The sequence below is a fragment of the Pan paniscus genome, chromosome 1 (genome assembly GCF_029289425.2).
Source record: "Pan paniscus chromosome 1, NHGRI_mPanPan1-v2.0_pri, whole genome shotgun sequence".
Classification (NCBI taxonomy): Eukaryota; Metazoa; Chordata; class Mammalia; order Primates; family Hominidae; genus Pan; species Pan paniscus.
Window position 1 is genome coordinate 51,138,125 of NC_073249.2, and position 16,625 is coordinate 51,154,749.

Here is a 16,625-nt window from a genome sequence, read left to right on the forward strand (position 1 = left end):
TATACCTAATGCTAAATGACGTGTTAATGGGTGCAGCACACCAGCATGGCACATGTATACATATGTAACTAACCTGCACATTGTGCACATGTACCCTAAAACTTAAAGTATAATAGTATAATAATAATAAAATAAAATAAAAGGAATTGCAGAACCCACACACACAAAAAAAGAACTCCTTATAACTTGTCTTTAGTTCACAGAATATAAACTTGTCCCACCCAATCTAGTATTTCTCTGCTATTTCTTTTCTTTTGAAAAGATCTTTGAGTTGAAATGGACCTTACAAAAATACATAATCATTTAGTCCAAACTGTCAACTAATGCATGAAACACCTGTTAACTTCCTGACAGTTATTTAACTTCTGCAAAGAATATGTCCAGTGGCAAGAAGTTTACTACCGCATCATTAAATAACATTTTTTGATATTTACCATGTGCCAGGCACTATGCTGGCTGCTAGGGAAATAGAGATGAATGAGATATGCTTTCTGCTCTCAAACGGCTTACCCAAATACATAGAAGAGGCTCTTCACTGTGCTATGAGAGAAATAATTATAAGATATTGGGGGCAGGGGCACAGTGGCCATCCCTATTTTGAGACTAAATTCAGGTTATAAATTTTACTGATTGTCCTAGTTCTTTTATTCACTTTTTGTTCATGGACTTATTCATTCAATCTTCAGTTATGGGGTAAACACTACCTGAACATCTACTACAGTCAGACACTGTCTATTGCTAAAGTTGGAATATCACCTTTTACATTCCTGATGGCATTCATTTTAGCATCTCTAGCTGTTTAAAATATAACAAAAAAAGCCTATTTAAAACTATCACATGCCCTCATATCTTCTCTTTTTCGGCTAGGCATGCCTGAGCCTTTTCAAGATTCCTGGAGTACTGATGAGCACACTCTTCCGTGCCTTTTACCATTCTCCTCACACCCCCTCTGTACTCTCCAAGCCAAACATGACATTCTTGTGGGGCCAGGCTAGTGCACCCTCTAATGAAACTGAATATTAAAGACCTATTAATGCAAAGATGGTACTGGTTCATGAGCACATTACATTCAGCTTAAACTCTTAGTCCTTCAAAGAAACCTTTGATAAGGCTGATGATCCCATATCCTAGACTTACGCAGAAAGGCTATTTTGATATATGGGCAACACTTTGCATTAACCCTTAGTACATTTTATCTTTTAATTTTACTACATCTATCATGTAAAATTCACTACATCTAACTGTAAAATTCTGCCAAAGAGTCACTATAATTCAAACCCAACGTTTTCTCTTAAAAAAAAAAGAAGCAATAATTTGTTATTGTACATTGTTTTCTTCTTCTAGAAGTCCAAAATACTGTCAAGAAAAAGATCATGCTTCCTTTAAAATATGCAAAATAACCAGAGTACAAGAAATTTTTCAAATTTCTCAAATTCATTTCATAAGTATAGGACCATAAGATAATTGTTATAATTACTACAACAATGATAGAAGGTCCCATTTTCATCCCCACAACTTAACAGGCACTGTATATCAGGACTTTAAATGCCATCAAATTCAATTCTGTCACCAATCCCAAAATGTAGATGTCATCAAACCAAGTGAATGTCTAGTTGATTCCCAAGTATAGCCTATGCCACACTGCCAGGTTATTAAGCAAAGTCACTTTATGTATGACCCAACATTATGGGACCCTACATGATGATCCACAGATATTTTCAATGTTAAGTCTTTTGACTAAAAGAAAAAAAATAAAATAAAGACAAAAATGGAATAGAAACATGTTTAAAATGAAGATGAAAAAGTATTCCACAATAAGAAACATAGAATGAAAATAAAATTATGAAATAAAGGGAGATAACTTGCCATAATGTTCATTTGTAAATGGATTTCTTTTCATAGCCATTGAATTTACAATTAAGTGTCAATGTGACAAAATGATATATATGTAACAAAGAAACTCACAAAGTACCACTTCTCAGATATAGCCAATGGATATTTGGCAATTTTTTACGTTTTTAACTTTAAATAAAGGTTTTGTTTAAAAAGGAAACATGTTTTAAATTGTCTATGATTTCCTAAGAATTGTTTATATTGATGCACTGGAATAGTCTGTGTCATCTAATAAGTATAAATCCTTCTCCCATACACGGAGACCATTCTTTCACTTAATGAAGATTTGTCAATCTCAACAGCAAAATACAGCTTCATCATTAGGAACACTATCAAACAATTCAGATACATTAAATTTGACTGGGAATTCCATCTTCTGTCTGCACAATAACTTGACAAATATTAGCGTGAACTGCTAAGGCAGTGTGACAACCGCATGCTGAGAGCAAAGTCTTACTAATGTGTTTTGGCATGCAGGTTTGTAATCACACATTTACATATGCAATGACCTACATTTGCATGTCAGATCACACACTGTCTTGGTTTATTAAGACTGGGCACCTCCCTGTGCTTGGCCGCCAGAGTGGCGAAAGAGGGCCAGAGGGCGGTGTTTTTTGGCAGTTGAGGGATGAACTGCCACCAAGGATTAGGTTGATATGGCCTGAGCATTAGACACTTCATTAGACGTAATCTGTTTAACAGTGGGCAGTGTATGTAAACTTCACAGCCCATTTGCGGCACCTTTTTCCCCCCATGGCCTTTCTTCAAAGGGCAGTGTGGGTGAGTGACAGCTTGTCTCATCTGCTCCCATGTCCTGTCACCCAGTGTAGATGTGGAGAGCTGACATGAGAAGGAGCATAGCTGCACATCTCCAACTACCCTTGGGTCTCTTTGCCACACTGCAATTTGTATAGAAATAAGCTTGTATAAGAGGAGGTCTCCTTTAGGAGATCATCAGGCAGGTAATATATCTATATACTTCGGTAGCGATTATAGTATATTGTTTTCAATGCCATACTTCATTTTGCTGAGTTACATTCCACTGTAGGTAGCATTACATTAGGTGCTTTAAATAAAAAATGGTATCATCAAACGGGTCCCCACTCAAGTAAAGAACTATTTTTAGGAAATAGCTATATTCTCTTTGTTGAATGATGTTCTATGTCCCATATGTTTTAAGTTACTGGGAATAAAATAACTCAGCAAAATACTGAGATTCAAATCAATATGAAATATAAACCAAATAAAATCACTTAAACTGATGTTTTGCTGTTCTTAATTTGGAGTGTAAACTGAGTCTCAGTTTCTTGAAGTTCCTTAATGACCCAGGTTTTTTTTTTTCTAAGCTGCACAAAATGGCTTTTAGATTTGAGGTGAGTCACTTAGAGGACCTTCAACTTTTATGGAAGTAAAAACCCACTTTGTTTCTTCCACTATCAAATGAGGATAATGATGCCTTATCTATGACAGAAGGCTTTTCAAGTCAATTTTGCACCTCGCTATGGCCCCCTCCATCAGCTGCACCATGTATTTCCCAAGTGCACTGTGAACTTTGGCCTCATGCCCATGGCATTGCACTTGCTTATTCCCATGCCTTCTGAATAACTTCCTTTTTCATACCCAGCAAACCACAGCTCATCTTTGGGATTCAGTTCCATGTCAGCTCTTCTAAGGAATCATCTTCAGCTCGCTCAGGCAGCTTTACTGGCTTCTACCTCTGTTTCTGTAGCAATTGACAGTAGTCATTCAACTCTATAAAGAGGCATACAAACGCAGGCACCATGTTGGGTCCTGGATCACACAGGCTTTTAATTACTCGTTTATACAATTGACTCTTGAACAACACAAGTTTGAACTGTGCAGATCCACTTATATGTAGATTTTCTTCTACTTCTCCCTTCCATGAGACAGCAAGAAACTCCTTCTCTTTCTCCTTCTCCTCTGCCTACCCAATGCAAAGACAATGAGGATAAAGATGAAGATCTACTTTCCACTTAATGAATATTAAATATCATTTTTCTTCCTTATGATTTTCTTATTAACATTTCCTTTTCTGTAGTTTATTTTATTGTAAGAATACATTATATAATACACAAAACATACAAAGCATGTGTTAATTGACTTTCTGTTATCAGTAAGGCTTCTAGTCAACAGTAGGCTATTTATAGTTAAGCTTTTAGGGAGTCAAAAGTTATATACAGGTTTTCAGCTGCACAAACTACTCTCTTGTTGTTCCAGGGTCAATTATGTATATACGTTTCTCCTTCCAGACACACTGAGTTTCTCAAAGGTAGAGACCAAAGTGGGGTTTTTTTTTCAGCTTTTTATCAAAATGCCATGAAGTAGAGAAAAAATACTAACTCAGTGAATGTATTCGAAAGAACTAAATGAATGTAAAAGGCCCAAAATACAAAGGGCATGACTATAATTATCTACAAGCTCTAAGTAGAATCTAGTAGAGAATCAGTATACTGTTCTGGGTTCTTATTAACAAACTTTTTTTTGATGTGAATACACTCTAATCACATTAACACGAGATCTTACTAACTAATTGGGATTAACTTCTACGTATCAGTCTGTGTTTACTGAGCTTCCTTCACATAGATACTTTTCATTTGAAAATACAATTCCTTCTGTTTGCCACTGGTTCATATTTTCACAGGTGCAGACTCCTTAAACAATAACTTCCCAGGACTAAATTAATTTCTTAATTTGCTTTAAATTTGAAGGCAAGGACACTTACTGAGCAATAAGATAATTCAGGATAACATTATGATGATAATCCTCTCTGGGGAAATTAGAAGAGTCACAGCATGAACTCAATAGTCTCCCCAGAGAGAAAATTATGTACTGATAATTCCTTGAGGTATTGTTATCAATGATTTAATATACAAGCCAGTATTAATTACAGTAATTAACACCATTAATAAGGTTTTCATTGTTATTGAAAATTCATCTCTTACTGATTTTCCTGTGCCACTTAATTAAACTACCTTACATTTTATATTAATATTGTTGGATTTCTCCAAAATTTAAAACAAAACTTTAAAATATCTTTCAAATTTTATTTAGCAATAAAGCTCATGCTATTATCTTTTATCTTTAAAAAGGTGTTACCCACCTACAAATTACACAAACCAGAATATCCTTTCTATCATGTATTCTATAGACCTCCTGTCATATTTTCTACAGACTTCACTGGAAACCAAAAAAGGCAAATAAACAAAAAAACACCATATGTGCCACCAAGACCTAATTATTCGTGTTTCTTCCTATTTGAAAAATTATCTCCCTAAATTTTTTAACTATGTCAAATGTCAAACGTAACCTATTCCTAAAGTTTCGTAAGTGTCAGAGACTTACATCAGTTTAGACAATATGCCATTAATCATTAAAACCGGCCTTTTATCAAAGGAGGAAATTTTACTATTGTGTAAGAAAAATGAGTGACCAAATATAAGCAGTTATCTAATTAAACATTTATAAGACCCTGGCATTTGTAGCATTTAATTATCATTAGTTATATTACCAGCATAATAATTACTACATCCAAATGATGTAACCAAAAATACTGATTATCTCTCCTATGTTATCATGAGCAAGATAATTAATTAACGTCAAAGATACTCCCATCTCCCCTACTTCCCTATGAGCACTACCAGCTATACCTGGCAAAGTTAAATATGGAGAGAAAAAGCCTTTTACTGAAAGACAGAGACAGAGAGTAAAAAGCAGTTGTTAAAAATTTATTCATTTATTCCACAAATATTACTGGGGGAGGATATAGCACAAAGACACTAAACAGGCAATAAACAAATATATAATAATATCTAATATTTATTCTGCATACTGAAGCACTATGCAGAAAAACAAAGTAAGTGATGTGATATAGAACATGACAGAAAACCAGTGGATAGTTATTTTAGGTTGGTTAATTTAGGGATGATCTTGCTGAGGATGTAACATTTACACAGAGACTAAAAAATGAAAAGAAAGGAAAGAAGCCATAGCAGAGAAAAACATCTGGAGAAAATGTCTTAAGGAAGAAATGAACTCGATGTGTTCAAGGACCAGCAGAAAGGACACTGTGGCTGAAGTACGGTGAGCAAGGGAGACCATGGTTAGAAATGAGGTTAAAGAGGTAAGCACTGAGCAGTCTGGCGAGGTGGCTCATGCTTACACTCCCAGCACTTTGGGAGGCCAAGGCAGGCGGATCACTTGAGCTCGGAAGTTCAAGACCACCCTGGAAAACACGGCACATGGCAAAAACCCATCTCTACTTAAAAAAAAAAAAAATACAAAAAAAAAATTAAAAATACAAAAACTAAAAATAAAATACAAAAAGTGAGCTGAGACTGGCCAGGCACGGTGGCTCACGCCTGTAATCCCAGCACTTTGTGGGGCCGAGGCGGGTGGATCACGAGGTCAGGAGATCGAGACCATCCTGGCTAACACAGTGAAACCCCGTCCGTACTAAAAATACAAAAAAACTAGCAGGGTGTAGTAGCGCACGCCTGTGGTCACAGCTACTCGGGAGGCTGAGGCAGGAGAATGGCCTGAACCCGGGAGGTGGAGCTTGCTGTGAGCCACTGCACTCCAGCCTGGGCAACAGAGCGAAACTCTGTCTCAAAAAAAAAAAAAAAAAAAAAAGTGAGCTGAGATCACGCCACTGCATTTCAGCCTGGGTGTCAGAGTGAGACCTTATCTCAAAAAAAAAAAAGAAAAAGAAAAAGAAAAAGAGGTAAGCACTGAGAAAATCATATTACACTTTGACAGCAAGAGTAAGGAGTAAGGGGGTCTGGGTTTTCAGCAAGGTAGCACCATACTGTGTTCTGATACACATTTTACAAAAATAACTCATGATGCTGCATGGAGAACTGGGAAGGAGGATGAGTAGAGCAAGAATGGAAGCAGGGAGACTGGACAGGAGGTAGTAGGTGTGGCCTGAGGAGTTAGAGAGATGAGGACAGTAGATGTAATAAGAATATAATTTGAGATGGAGTCAAAAACTTGCCAATTAATTGAATATGAGGAGTGAGGGAGAGAGAGAAATCAAGGATGATTGAGATTTTTGGCTGAAGCACACAGATGAATAGTGCTGCCATTTACTGGTAAAAACAAGGCTAAAGGAGAAGCCATCTAGGCAGAAAATAGGTAATAAAGATGTAATAAAAGATATGATATGGAAGAAAACAATGGGTAGAGAAATGTGGGCCAAGACAATTATTGGCAGCTTGTTGTCATTGCAGTCATCATCATCATTTTTGCTAACATTTAATGAATGCTAACTATGTGCCAAGCATCATACTGAAAGCTCCATATCAACTTTATGAGGTAAAAACTTGATTCATCTCATTTACTAATAAGAAAACTGAGGTTTACAGATGCTAAACAACTTCCCCTCTATCACACAGCTAGGAAGTGAGGGACTAAGAACTGATCCCAGCCAATATGACTTCAGAGCTCATGCTCTAACCCACCATGCTAAGCTATGTCCTTCTGTTTCCTTCCAGGTCCGCTATATATTCCTCTCCATAAATGCTGGTACACCACAGGGTATCATCCTCAGCATTCTTTTCTAATTTTTGCTCACTGACTCCAGGTAATCTGATTTATCATTCCATTTATTGGTTCTAAAATTAAATTAATTCCAGGTACTCCCCTGACCCCCTAAGGGACACATATCATAACTCTACTGGAAACTCCTCCTCCTCTATTTACTTGTGCCTCAACACTGAATGAAATTTACTAAAGGAAAAGAAGACATGATTAAATGTATTCTATATGAATGTGACAAGAAAAACATCAAATTTTGAAATTTGTGTTTGTTTTATGAATATTTAGTGAGAAAGCTATGTGAAACATAAGAATCATATGACAAGATCGTAATATTCACATAGTAACAATATAAAGGAAGACAAAATATACAGGTATCCTAAATGTAAATACCACTGACCTCTAACAAACAGATTAGAATGTATACATTCAACATTGCTCTTCAAAACAGCTACCATGGGAGGCTATGGTTTTACACCAGGAAGGCTTCCACTACTGAAAACATGTCTGAAACTTCTTCTTTAGAATGGTAATCAGAGATAGCATGTGAATTGTATAAAAATTATTGGTCTTGGCCGGGAGTGGTGGCTCACGCCTGTAATCCCAGTGCTTTGGGAGGCCAAGGCGGGTGGATCACAAGGTTAGGAGTTCAAGACCAGCCTGGTCAAGATGCTGAAACCCCATCTGTACTAAAAATACAAAAATTAGCCAGGTGTGCGGCACACACCTGTAATCCCAGCTACTCAGGAGGCTGAGGCAGGAGAATCGCTTAAACCCAGGTGGCAAAGGTTGCAGTGAGCCGAGATCGTGCCACTGCACTTGCACTCCAGCCTAGGTGACAGAGCAGGACTCCGTCTCAACAACAACAACAAAAAATTATTGGTTTAAGAATATATCTCATTTTGGTCAAAAAAAGAATACCAAGACTATGTACTTTATTCAAAACCAAGTAAACACTTGGGTCTAAAGAATTTTAAGATATTTCTAAATATGAAATTCACCTTCAAAAAAACAATGATCTCATCATTGTGGTTATTAAAGCATATTTCTTTTTTTTTTTTGAGACGGAGTCTCACTCTGTCTTAAACTGTTTCAAATAAAGTTGGAAGACGGAAGACTATTTTGATTAATCAGCCTCATCCTCATCTTTGCCCCATCGCTCTGAACAGACTGTTCAAATAGAAATTTCCAAGAGAGCAGCAGGCAAGAGAATTCTTACTGTGTTCTCATTCTTTTCAAAAATCATGTAAATTTCTCAAGCATTTCCCTTAAAATATGAGGTACTCTCACTCGTAAGTATGTAAGTGTGATGAATCTAAATTTAAAGACAACTTAAACGCACTTTAAATATTTTGAAGTCATTCCCCAATTTGACAGTTTTCTTAGTATTCAATATTGTCACACAGTCATTTTCTAAAATAACTCTAGAATAACTGAAATCTACATACTATAAGAATAATACAGTCATGCGCCATCTAATGACATTTCAGCCAACACCAGGCAGTATAGGAATGTCTGGCCATAAGATTACAAAACCATATTTTTACTGTACTTTTTCTAGGTTTAGATATGATTAGGTACATAAATACTTATCATTGTGTTACAACTGCCTACAGTATAGTAACACACTATGCAGCTCTGTAGACTAGGAGCAACAGACTGTACAATATAGCCTAGGTGTGTAGTAGGCTATCCTGTCGGGGTTTGTGGAAGTGCACTCTATGGTGTTTGCAAAACAAAGAACTTGCCTGACAATGCAGTTCTCAGAATGAATCCCTGATGTTAGGTGACTCGGGACTGTACAGTTAACTAATCAATATTTAGTGGAAAAAGTAGAAATTAACTTTCAGTTAGAGATTATCCATTCAAAAAACATTTGCTGATTACCCTTTATCTAGTATTCACTGATATAAAATATGATATACAAAAGTAAACAATACTCACAAAGCATATTATTAGAAGCATGCTAATATAGTCACCCATATAATGTTTCTCAAAGTAATCTCATTATTGTCTTCCAAAGTATATATTTCTGTTACTAAAATATTTTTCTTAGGATCTCTGTCATAAAACCACTTTTATAGGCAATATATATTGTAATGATTCTGTATGTTCATTATGTCTCATTATTGACTGAATCTCCTTGAATATCACCTAAATCCATCACATTACCACCTTGGAGATGAAAAAAAAAGCATGGTTATAATCAAGAAATGGCTGAATCTGAGTCCAAAATTCGAAATGGCACAAAATGCAGCTAGAGGAATCAAAGGAGACCAGATGATAAAGATCTCTGAAGTTATATAAAGCAATGTAAAATTCATCTTAAAAGTAATAAGAATTCAGAAGAAATAAGGCGAGGAATATAATAAAATGTATACTTTAGAAAGACAACTCTTGCTGCAATGTAGAGAATGAACTAGAAATGGTAAAATGAGAGGAAAGAAGACCAGTTACAAAGCTGCTGCAATAATCCAGGCATCAAATGACAATATTCTAAACTAGAGGAGTTATAGCCAGGACATAGGGAATTCGCAGATTCAACAGCTACTTAAGCGGCAAAATCAAGAGAACACTGAAAATGCCTAAACTTGAGTATAAGACTCCCTTGTTTCTAGGTTGGGCAACTCTAGATAAGTACTAATCACAAGCAAAAGTGTAACCTTGAACAGAATATGATAAATTTCATCTTGAAAACTATAAGTATGAGGTACCTATAAGAATATCAAGAGTCAGTAAATGAGGAGATAAGACTGTTCAAGGAATGTTTGAGATTTCTCTGTGAAAGCTAAAAACTAATTGGCTTGGAGTCAAACAGACCTGGGTCAAATCCCAGCTTCACTACTTACTAGCTATGTGACCATGGACAAGTTAGTTAATTAGTCGGAGCCTCAGTCTCCTCATTTGTAATGTGTAAAAAAGAATGCCTTATATGGTTTATGTTAGGATTAAATGAGGCAATGTTATCTGAAATGGTAAGCATGGGGTAATGGGGTAGGTACATTTTAAGAGCACAATAATCAGTAAACACTGATGGTAGCAGCAGTACTACTGTCCAGAATGAAGGTGGCAAGAGAGTGAGTCAGGGGTTAAATTTTCAATTCATGTGAGAGGTAATGAGGAGGTCAGAAGATGACTGCAATAAGGAAGGTATAAGTCCTTTAGTTGAATGGAATAAGCCTCAAAGCTGTGGTTCCTCACCCCACCCCGCCCCTTGCCCCTCTGAAAAAGGAGAAGTAGTGTTCTAGAAGAGGCATTGTGGATGGAGAAGTTTGTGGTTCCGACCTCCTAATCCTATGTATGTGGGCAAGGGAGAATAAGTAGCCTCCACTTGAGAGGGTTACAGGGGAAGCAGTGTCCTGGCGGGGAGAAGTGTGTTCCAACTGAAGCAAGGAGGTGGGGAAAAATTAAAACTTCAATAAGAAAGGGAGAATGTAGGTGGTTACATGCATAATGAAAGACAAATTCTGAAGATATTTATGTATTTTCATGTTCATTTTAAAAGCAGGGCTCATAAAGAAAGTGGACAGGTTGATTTGAAACCAAGTTTGTGTTCACTCAACAAATATTTATTGAATGCCTACTATGTGTACCACTCTGGGACTAGGGAGAGAGCTTATACCCTAAGAGAAGAAAAACAATGAACAAAATAAGTGATAAGGTGATACATTCTATGGAGAAAAATATTGCAGGGTTGACATACTGTGTGAGTGGGAAGATTCCATTTTCATTGAGTGATCAAGAAGGTGATATTAAAATATATACTTGAAGAATATGAATGAGCAAGCCAATGGGAAACTACTGAAAGGCTTTAAACAGACGTGACTGACTGAAATATTGCTGTGTTGGGAATAGATTAAAGGGGAAGGGAGCGAGGATGAAAGCAAAGAGATCAATTAGGAAGATACTGCAATAAAATAGGTGAAAGATTAAGTAACTTCAGAGTAGCAGCAGTGGAGAAGAAAAGAAGTGCTCAAATTCTAAATATATTTTAAAGATTCGGCCTCTGGTATCTGCTAACATTAAGTATGAGACCAGAGAAATAGGAGGAAGTTAGGAATGGCTCTAAGAGTTTTAACCTCAGCAACTGGAAGGATAGACTTGCCACTGAGAAGGAGAAGATGGTGGGCTGTCAGTCTGGAGGGAAATATTTAGAATTCAGTTTGGGCAGCATTAGGGTTGAAACATGAAAATGTGATGCCAAGTAGGCAAATGGATACATGAGTTTGGAATTCGGGGCAGAGGTCCAGGTTGAGATACAAAGAGTCACCAGCATAGAATCATGAGACTGGAAGAGAACACTAAGTAAGGGATATAGATAGAAAAGAGGTCTAAGGAACTGAGCCTTGGGGCACTCCACTGTTAAGTGTCACCTTCTCAGAAGGTGAGAAGAAATCAATAGAGGGACCATTAAGACAAGAGAACAATAAGATTCCTGGAAGCCAAGTGAAGAATAGGTTTCAAAGAAGACAGCATAATCAACTCTATCAAATGCAGCTGCTAAGTAAAATGAGGCCTGAAAACTGGACTGGATGGAGCAGGAGAGGTAACTGTAACTTGACAGGAGCAGCTTAGGTGGCACAGTGTGGTAGAGAGCTTAATTAGAGTAGATTTTAGAGAGAAAGGAGAAATGGGAGACTGAATTACAGAAAAACCTTTCTGGGAACTTTGCTATAAAAGGGAGCGGAGAAATAGGTTAACAACTCGAAGGAAGAGTAACTTAGACGGTTTAAGGGGTTTTCTTTTGTTTCATTTTGTTGTTTAGATGGGAGAAGTAATAGCATAGTAGCACGGACCCAGTAGAGGGGGTGCACATGGGAGGGTTGGCCTTTGAGAGCAGTGTGGATAGTTCATCTGGTAACAACAGAAAAGGCAGATGAAGTGAATACAGATTCTGGGAGGAGGATAACTATGGTAGGAGTCTGTGGAGGTTCTCTTCTGACTGCTTCAGTTTCTTCAGTAAAATAGGAGCAAGGGCATCAGCTTAGAGCTAGGATGAGGAAAGGACATGTTATGGGTTTGAGGACAGAAAATATACAAAGTGGGAGAGTTTGGAGCCAGGAAAGTAGGGAGTGGATGCGCTAAGGATGATTGCTGAGCAGCATTAGGCTTTGAGTTTCATGGCCATAAATTTAACCTATAGCAAGAGTCTTCTTTCCTCAAAAAAGCTACTGCTCTTTCTGTACCATCAATAAAGTTATTCAATGAAGGAAACTGTTACTAGGAGAATGTAACATCTAAATTTCTGTAAAGACTTCCAAAAATAGAAGCACTCTACTCAATGCCTATGACAAACACCTTGGCAAAATCAGTTTATCAAAAGAAACAAGTTAAATGACACTTACTTCACAAAGAAAGTAACTCCAGAAGATAAGCTAGAGAAAAAAGAAGGTAATATAGTTATCAAGTCTAAAATTCATACCCACTCAATAGAGAGGGATACTTTCTGGCTGGCCTACAATGAACCCTGATTACTACCCTGAACATGCTACTCAAGGTAAACTTTATTTCATCCCTCCACAGTCACTCCACAGAGATGCAAAATAGTAAATGGATTACAGTCTGAACTGCCATGAAGCTTAAAGGAATGGTCAGTCTACCTTACTGGTTAAGTTGCAAGACTCCAAGATAAGATTTTCATACTTTCCACACTGTAAGAATAAGGAATATCTGTTTTTTCTACCCACAGATCTGAGTGACATGTCTTTTCTCTTTCATAAGTAGCCAAAATATTACACTATCTTCAAATTAAAAAAAAAAATAACCTAGGCCTCTGATCATATCACAATGAAAATCCTCCTTCTAATAACTCGCAAAAATTCTTAAAATTGTACTCTGATTATAATTGGTTTATAATTAACTTTTTGGAAAAAAATGTGACTCTACCATAGCCATCTTCACTCAATAACCATAAATCAAAATACTCACAAAATGTTAATTGTAAACTTCCATTGTTTAAAATTAGTCTCACAGTAAAGAGTAAAAATTTTACTATTTCCCAACCACCATCTTTATACAGTTTGAATTTTTATTTTTATTTTTAAAAAGCGAAATCCACTGTTCCAAAAACAAGAGTCCAAAGGCAATGAAAATATACAGAACAAGAATCTAGTCAAAATATCCTTTCAGTACCTTCTAGATGTTAGTGGAAAGAATCAAGAAAGGAAGAAAGGGGGAAAAGAAGGGAGGGTGGGAAGGAGTGGAGCTGATAGAAAAAATTTCAAAATACATTAATAAAGAAACATAAATCTCACATTCTAAAACAAAACAAAAGGAACTTACACTGTACCAAAAATGAGACCACATATTATACATTATGGGGTGAGAGTATTCATTTTGAAACAAGAAAAAGAATGGATATGCCAAGAATATACATCACTTATCATTATAACAGGGAATTGGTATTTGACACTCAGAAACTTGACATCCTTAGTTTTCTGTTTATGCCCAGACTTCTATTACAAAAGTGAAAGAAGTCACTGGGCTAACCAGATGTTGCCATATCATCCCCATTATTCAGGCCAGTGGTGTGGAACAAAACAAAAAAAAGGTTGTCAAAGCTGAGCAGAGGCTGTCCTTTCCCAGTCTTCTAAAATAATGCTACTGAGAGCAGTAACGTTTTTCAAAGACTTAATAAGCAATAATGCCTATAAGCTCTTGTCAGGTAATCTTTCTTACACTGTCTCACACCATCAGTGTGAATGCAGAGAGGAGGGGGAAAAAATCCTTCTCCCTTCCCCCACCTGCCACAAGGCAGCTAGAACCTGGGACGACACTTGCCTGTTTCCAACAGGGAAAGAAGTCCACCCACACAGGAGCAGCAGGAGGAGGCATAAATGAAAGGAACAGTGTAAAAAGAAATGCAGAATCGCTGCTATAATTTTGAAATTTATACTGTGGGGCAGCCCAGTGTCTCACAGGAAAACAATCACTTTTATTTTTCCTTCCTACTGCCACTCCGACCTTTCCTGGTTGGTGAGTCAGTAGGAGGCAAAAATGAAAGTGCTTACTTTTTTTCCTCTTTGAAACACAAGGTTGTTTAAAACTGTGAATCTCAAAATCATAACCTGAACTACCTAATTTTTAGAAGTGTTCTTTTATTGCCTTTGCTGGAAATAATATGAAACAATAATGTTTGTGTATGTGTGTAAAATGAGTCCTAAGAGGTCTATGTTTAATAGATATGTTTGTTTATTATAATCTTGATAATTTATGATCATAACATAAATATATATGGGGACTTAAAAAAAAAAAACAATCTTCTTGAAATCAAAATATTGGCCTTACTTTAAGGAAAAAGGGTCTTTTTACTCAATATAGACAATTCAGACAGGTATAACAAAGAAAAGCAATGTAATAGTGCAATTAAGTAAAGGACTCATTTCATTGAGTCCCTGGTTGGTTTCAATTACATATTCTTATTGAGCCCCTGCTACAGGTGAGAAATTGAAGTACCAGAGGGCATCCAAGGTAAATAAGACACAGTCCTTTCCCTCAAGGAGATTTTAACCTAATAAGAGAGATAAAAATGACACCAAAGTATCAGAAATACCAGAAGAGAGATGCAAAGAAGATACCGCCACATTTCCAAGGAAAGACTGCTTTCAGAGGATCAGACAAAGCTTTATGGTAGAGACGGCTTTGTTGCTGGTCCTTAAAGGATGGGCAGGATTTAGAAAATTGGAGGGGAAGATGGAGGGTACAAAATCAGCAAAGTCATACAAGCAGAAAAGATCGTTTTTTGTAGACGGTTATTCTCTAAACAGTGCTTCCATGAGAAGTCAATAGATGCACTAAAAAAAAAAAAAAAAAAAAAAAAGGATCCCATAGACAAATAAGTTTGGAAAACACTACAGCCTATACCACTCTTTGAAATTCATTCACAATGCACACTAGTGTAGGAAAGGCTCTGAGGAAGTACTGCCACAAAGTCACTGTTTTCCCCAAGTCTCTCAAACCTATTTGACTATAGAACTCTTGTGAAAGAACACTTATCAGTAGCCCAAAGGCATGTTTTCAGAAATACCGTCCAAACAAAATTGGGACAAGTTTAGCAGAGTATACATGAGACATATTGTAGAATGCCTCAAACACCAAGCTGAGAAATATAGTCTTCAGGAACAACAGCAATAAAAATGAGGTATTGCCCTGACATGGGGTGGCAACTGTTATTTTAAACATGTCATTACACGTTAGCTTTATGACAAGTATTCATATTGAATGCAGAATGCTAAATAATGAATATGTGTACATTTTTTACTAAAAGATTTTTTTACTTCATTTTATGTTATTAAATACAAGAAACAAGCAAATATATCACAGGAGAAATACACTACAAGTGATAGGGAGAGAAAAGTCACCATCATGGAAGGCAGCTGTGGGCAAGGCAAGATCAGCTCCCTAAAGCCGGGGCAGGTACAAAATGTACTGGCACTCCCAAGCTTAGGCACAGTCTCACCTTTTTTTTTTTCCTCTTCCTTCCCTAAACCTAATACTAACGCTCAGAGCTTACAGGTCATTCAAATAAAGTTAAAAGCTAAAGCTGCCTTTTTGTTTTCATGTTTGTAAATGGGAACTAAGCATTATCAAACAATATTTTAAAATAAATATTTCTATCAAAATGGCAAACTGCACCCCAAAAATATGTGCAATTGTACTGTATCAATTAAAATAAATAATATATTACACATAAATAATTATACCTAAAAAGTGTACTAATTACACCTAAAACAATTATACCAAAAGCCATAAACAAAACTGAAAAACAAAGCAAAAAAAAAAAATGCTGATTAAAACTTGGAAATTCAAAATTAGCACTTTTGTGCTACTTCATTTCCTAAAAGAACTGTAAATGTACTACTTTCTTACACATATTTAACATAGATTATATATAGTTCTGTCCATCTTAATTAGGATAAATTACCTGTGGTTGGAACTGAGGAACAGGTGGCCCTTGCATTCCTTGTGATTGCTCATCCATTGTCTGAAGCAACAGGAACTTTAGAACTCTGCAAAAATGTAAAGTTGAAATTTAAATAATGTAATCATTACCAATTCACATCATTCATCATACACCTGACACATGCATTCAAATGCTAGAGATTTACCTGATGCTTCAAAAATTCACTGAGATATACCACACTCTTTTGCCATTTGCTAAATCCAAGCTCTAGTTA

The 16,625-nt window shown here is 36.4% G+C and overlaps 1 protein-coding gene across 4 annotated transcripts in view; it reads right to left on the reverse strand.

Moving 5' to 3' along the window:
- NEK7 (NIMA related kinase 7) overlaps positions 1-16,625 on the reverse strand; it is a 165,356-nt gene that overhangs the window by 73,298 nt on the left and 75,433 nt on the right. For all 4 annotated transcript variants that reach the window (XM_003823069.4, XM_055110070.2, XM_063597983.1 and 1 more), the window contains one exon: positions 16,373-16,457. In XM_003823069.4, the coding sequence (XP_003823117.1) occupies positions 16,373-16,429 (57 nt within the window). In that variant the 5' untranslated portion in view covers positions 16,430-16,457. The remainder of the gene's footprint in view (positions 1-16,372; positions 16,458-16,625) is intronic.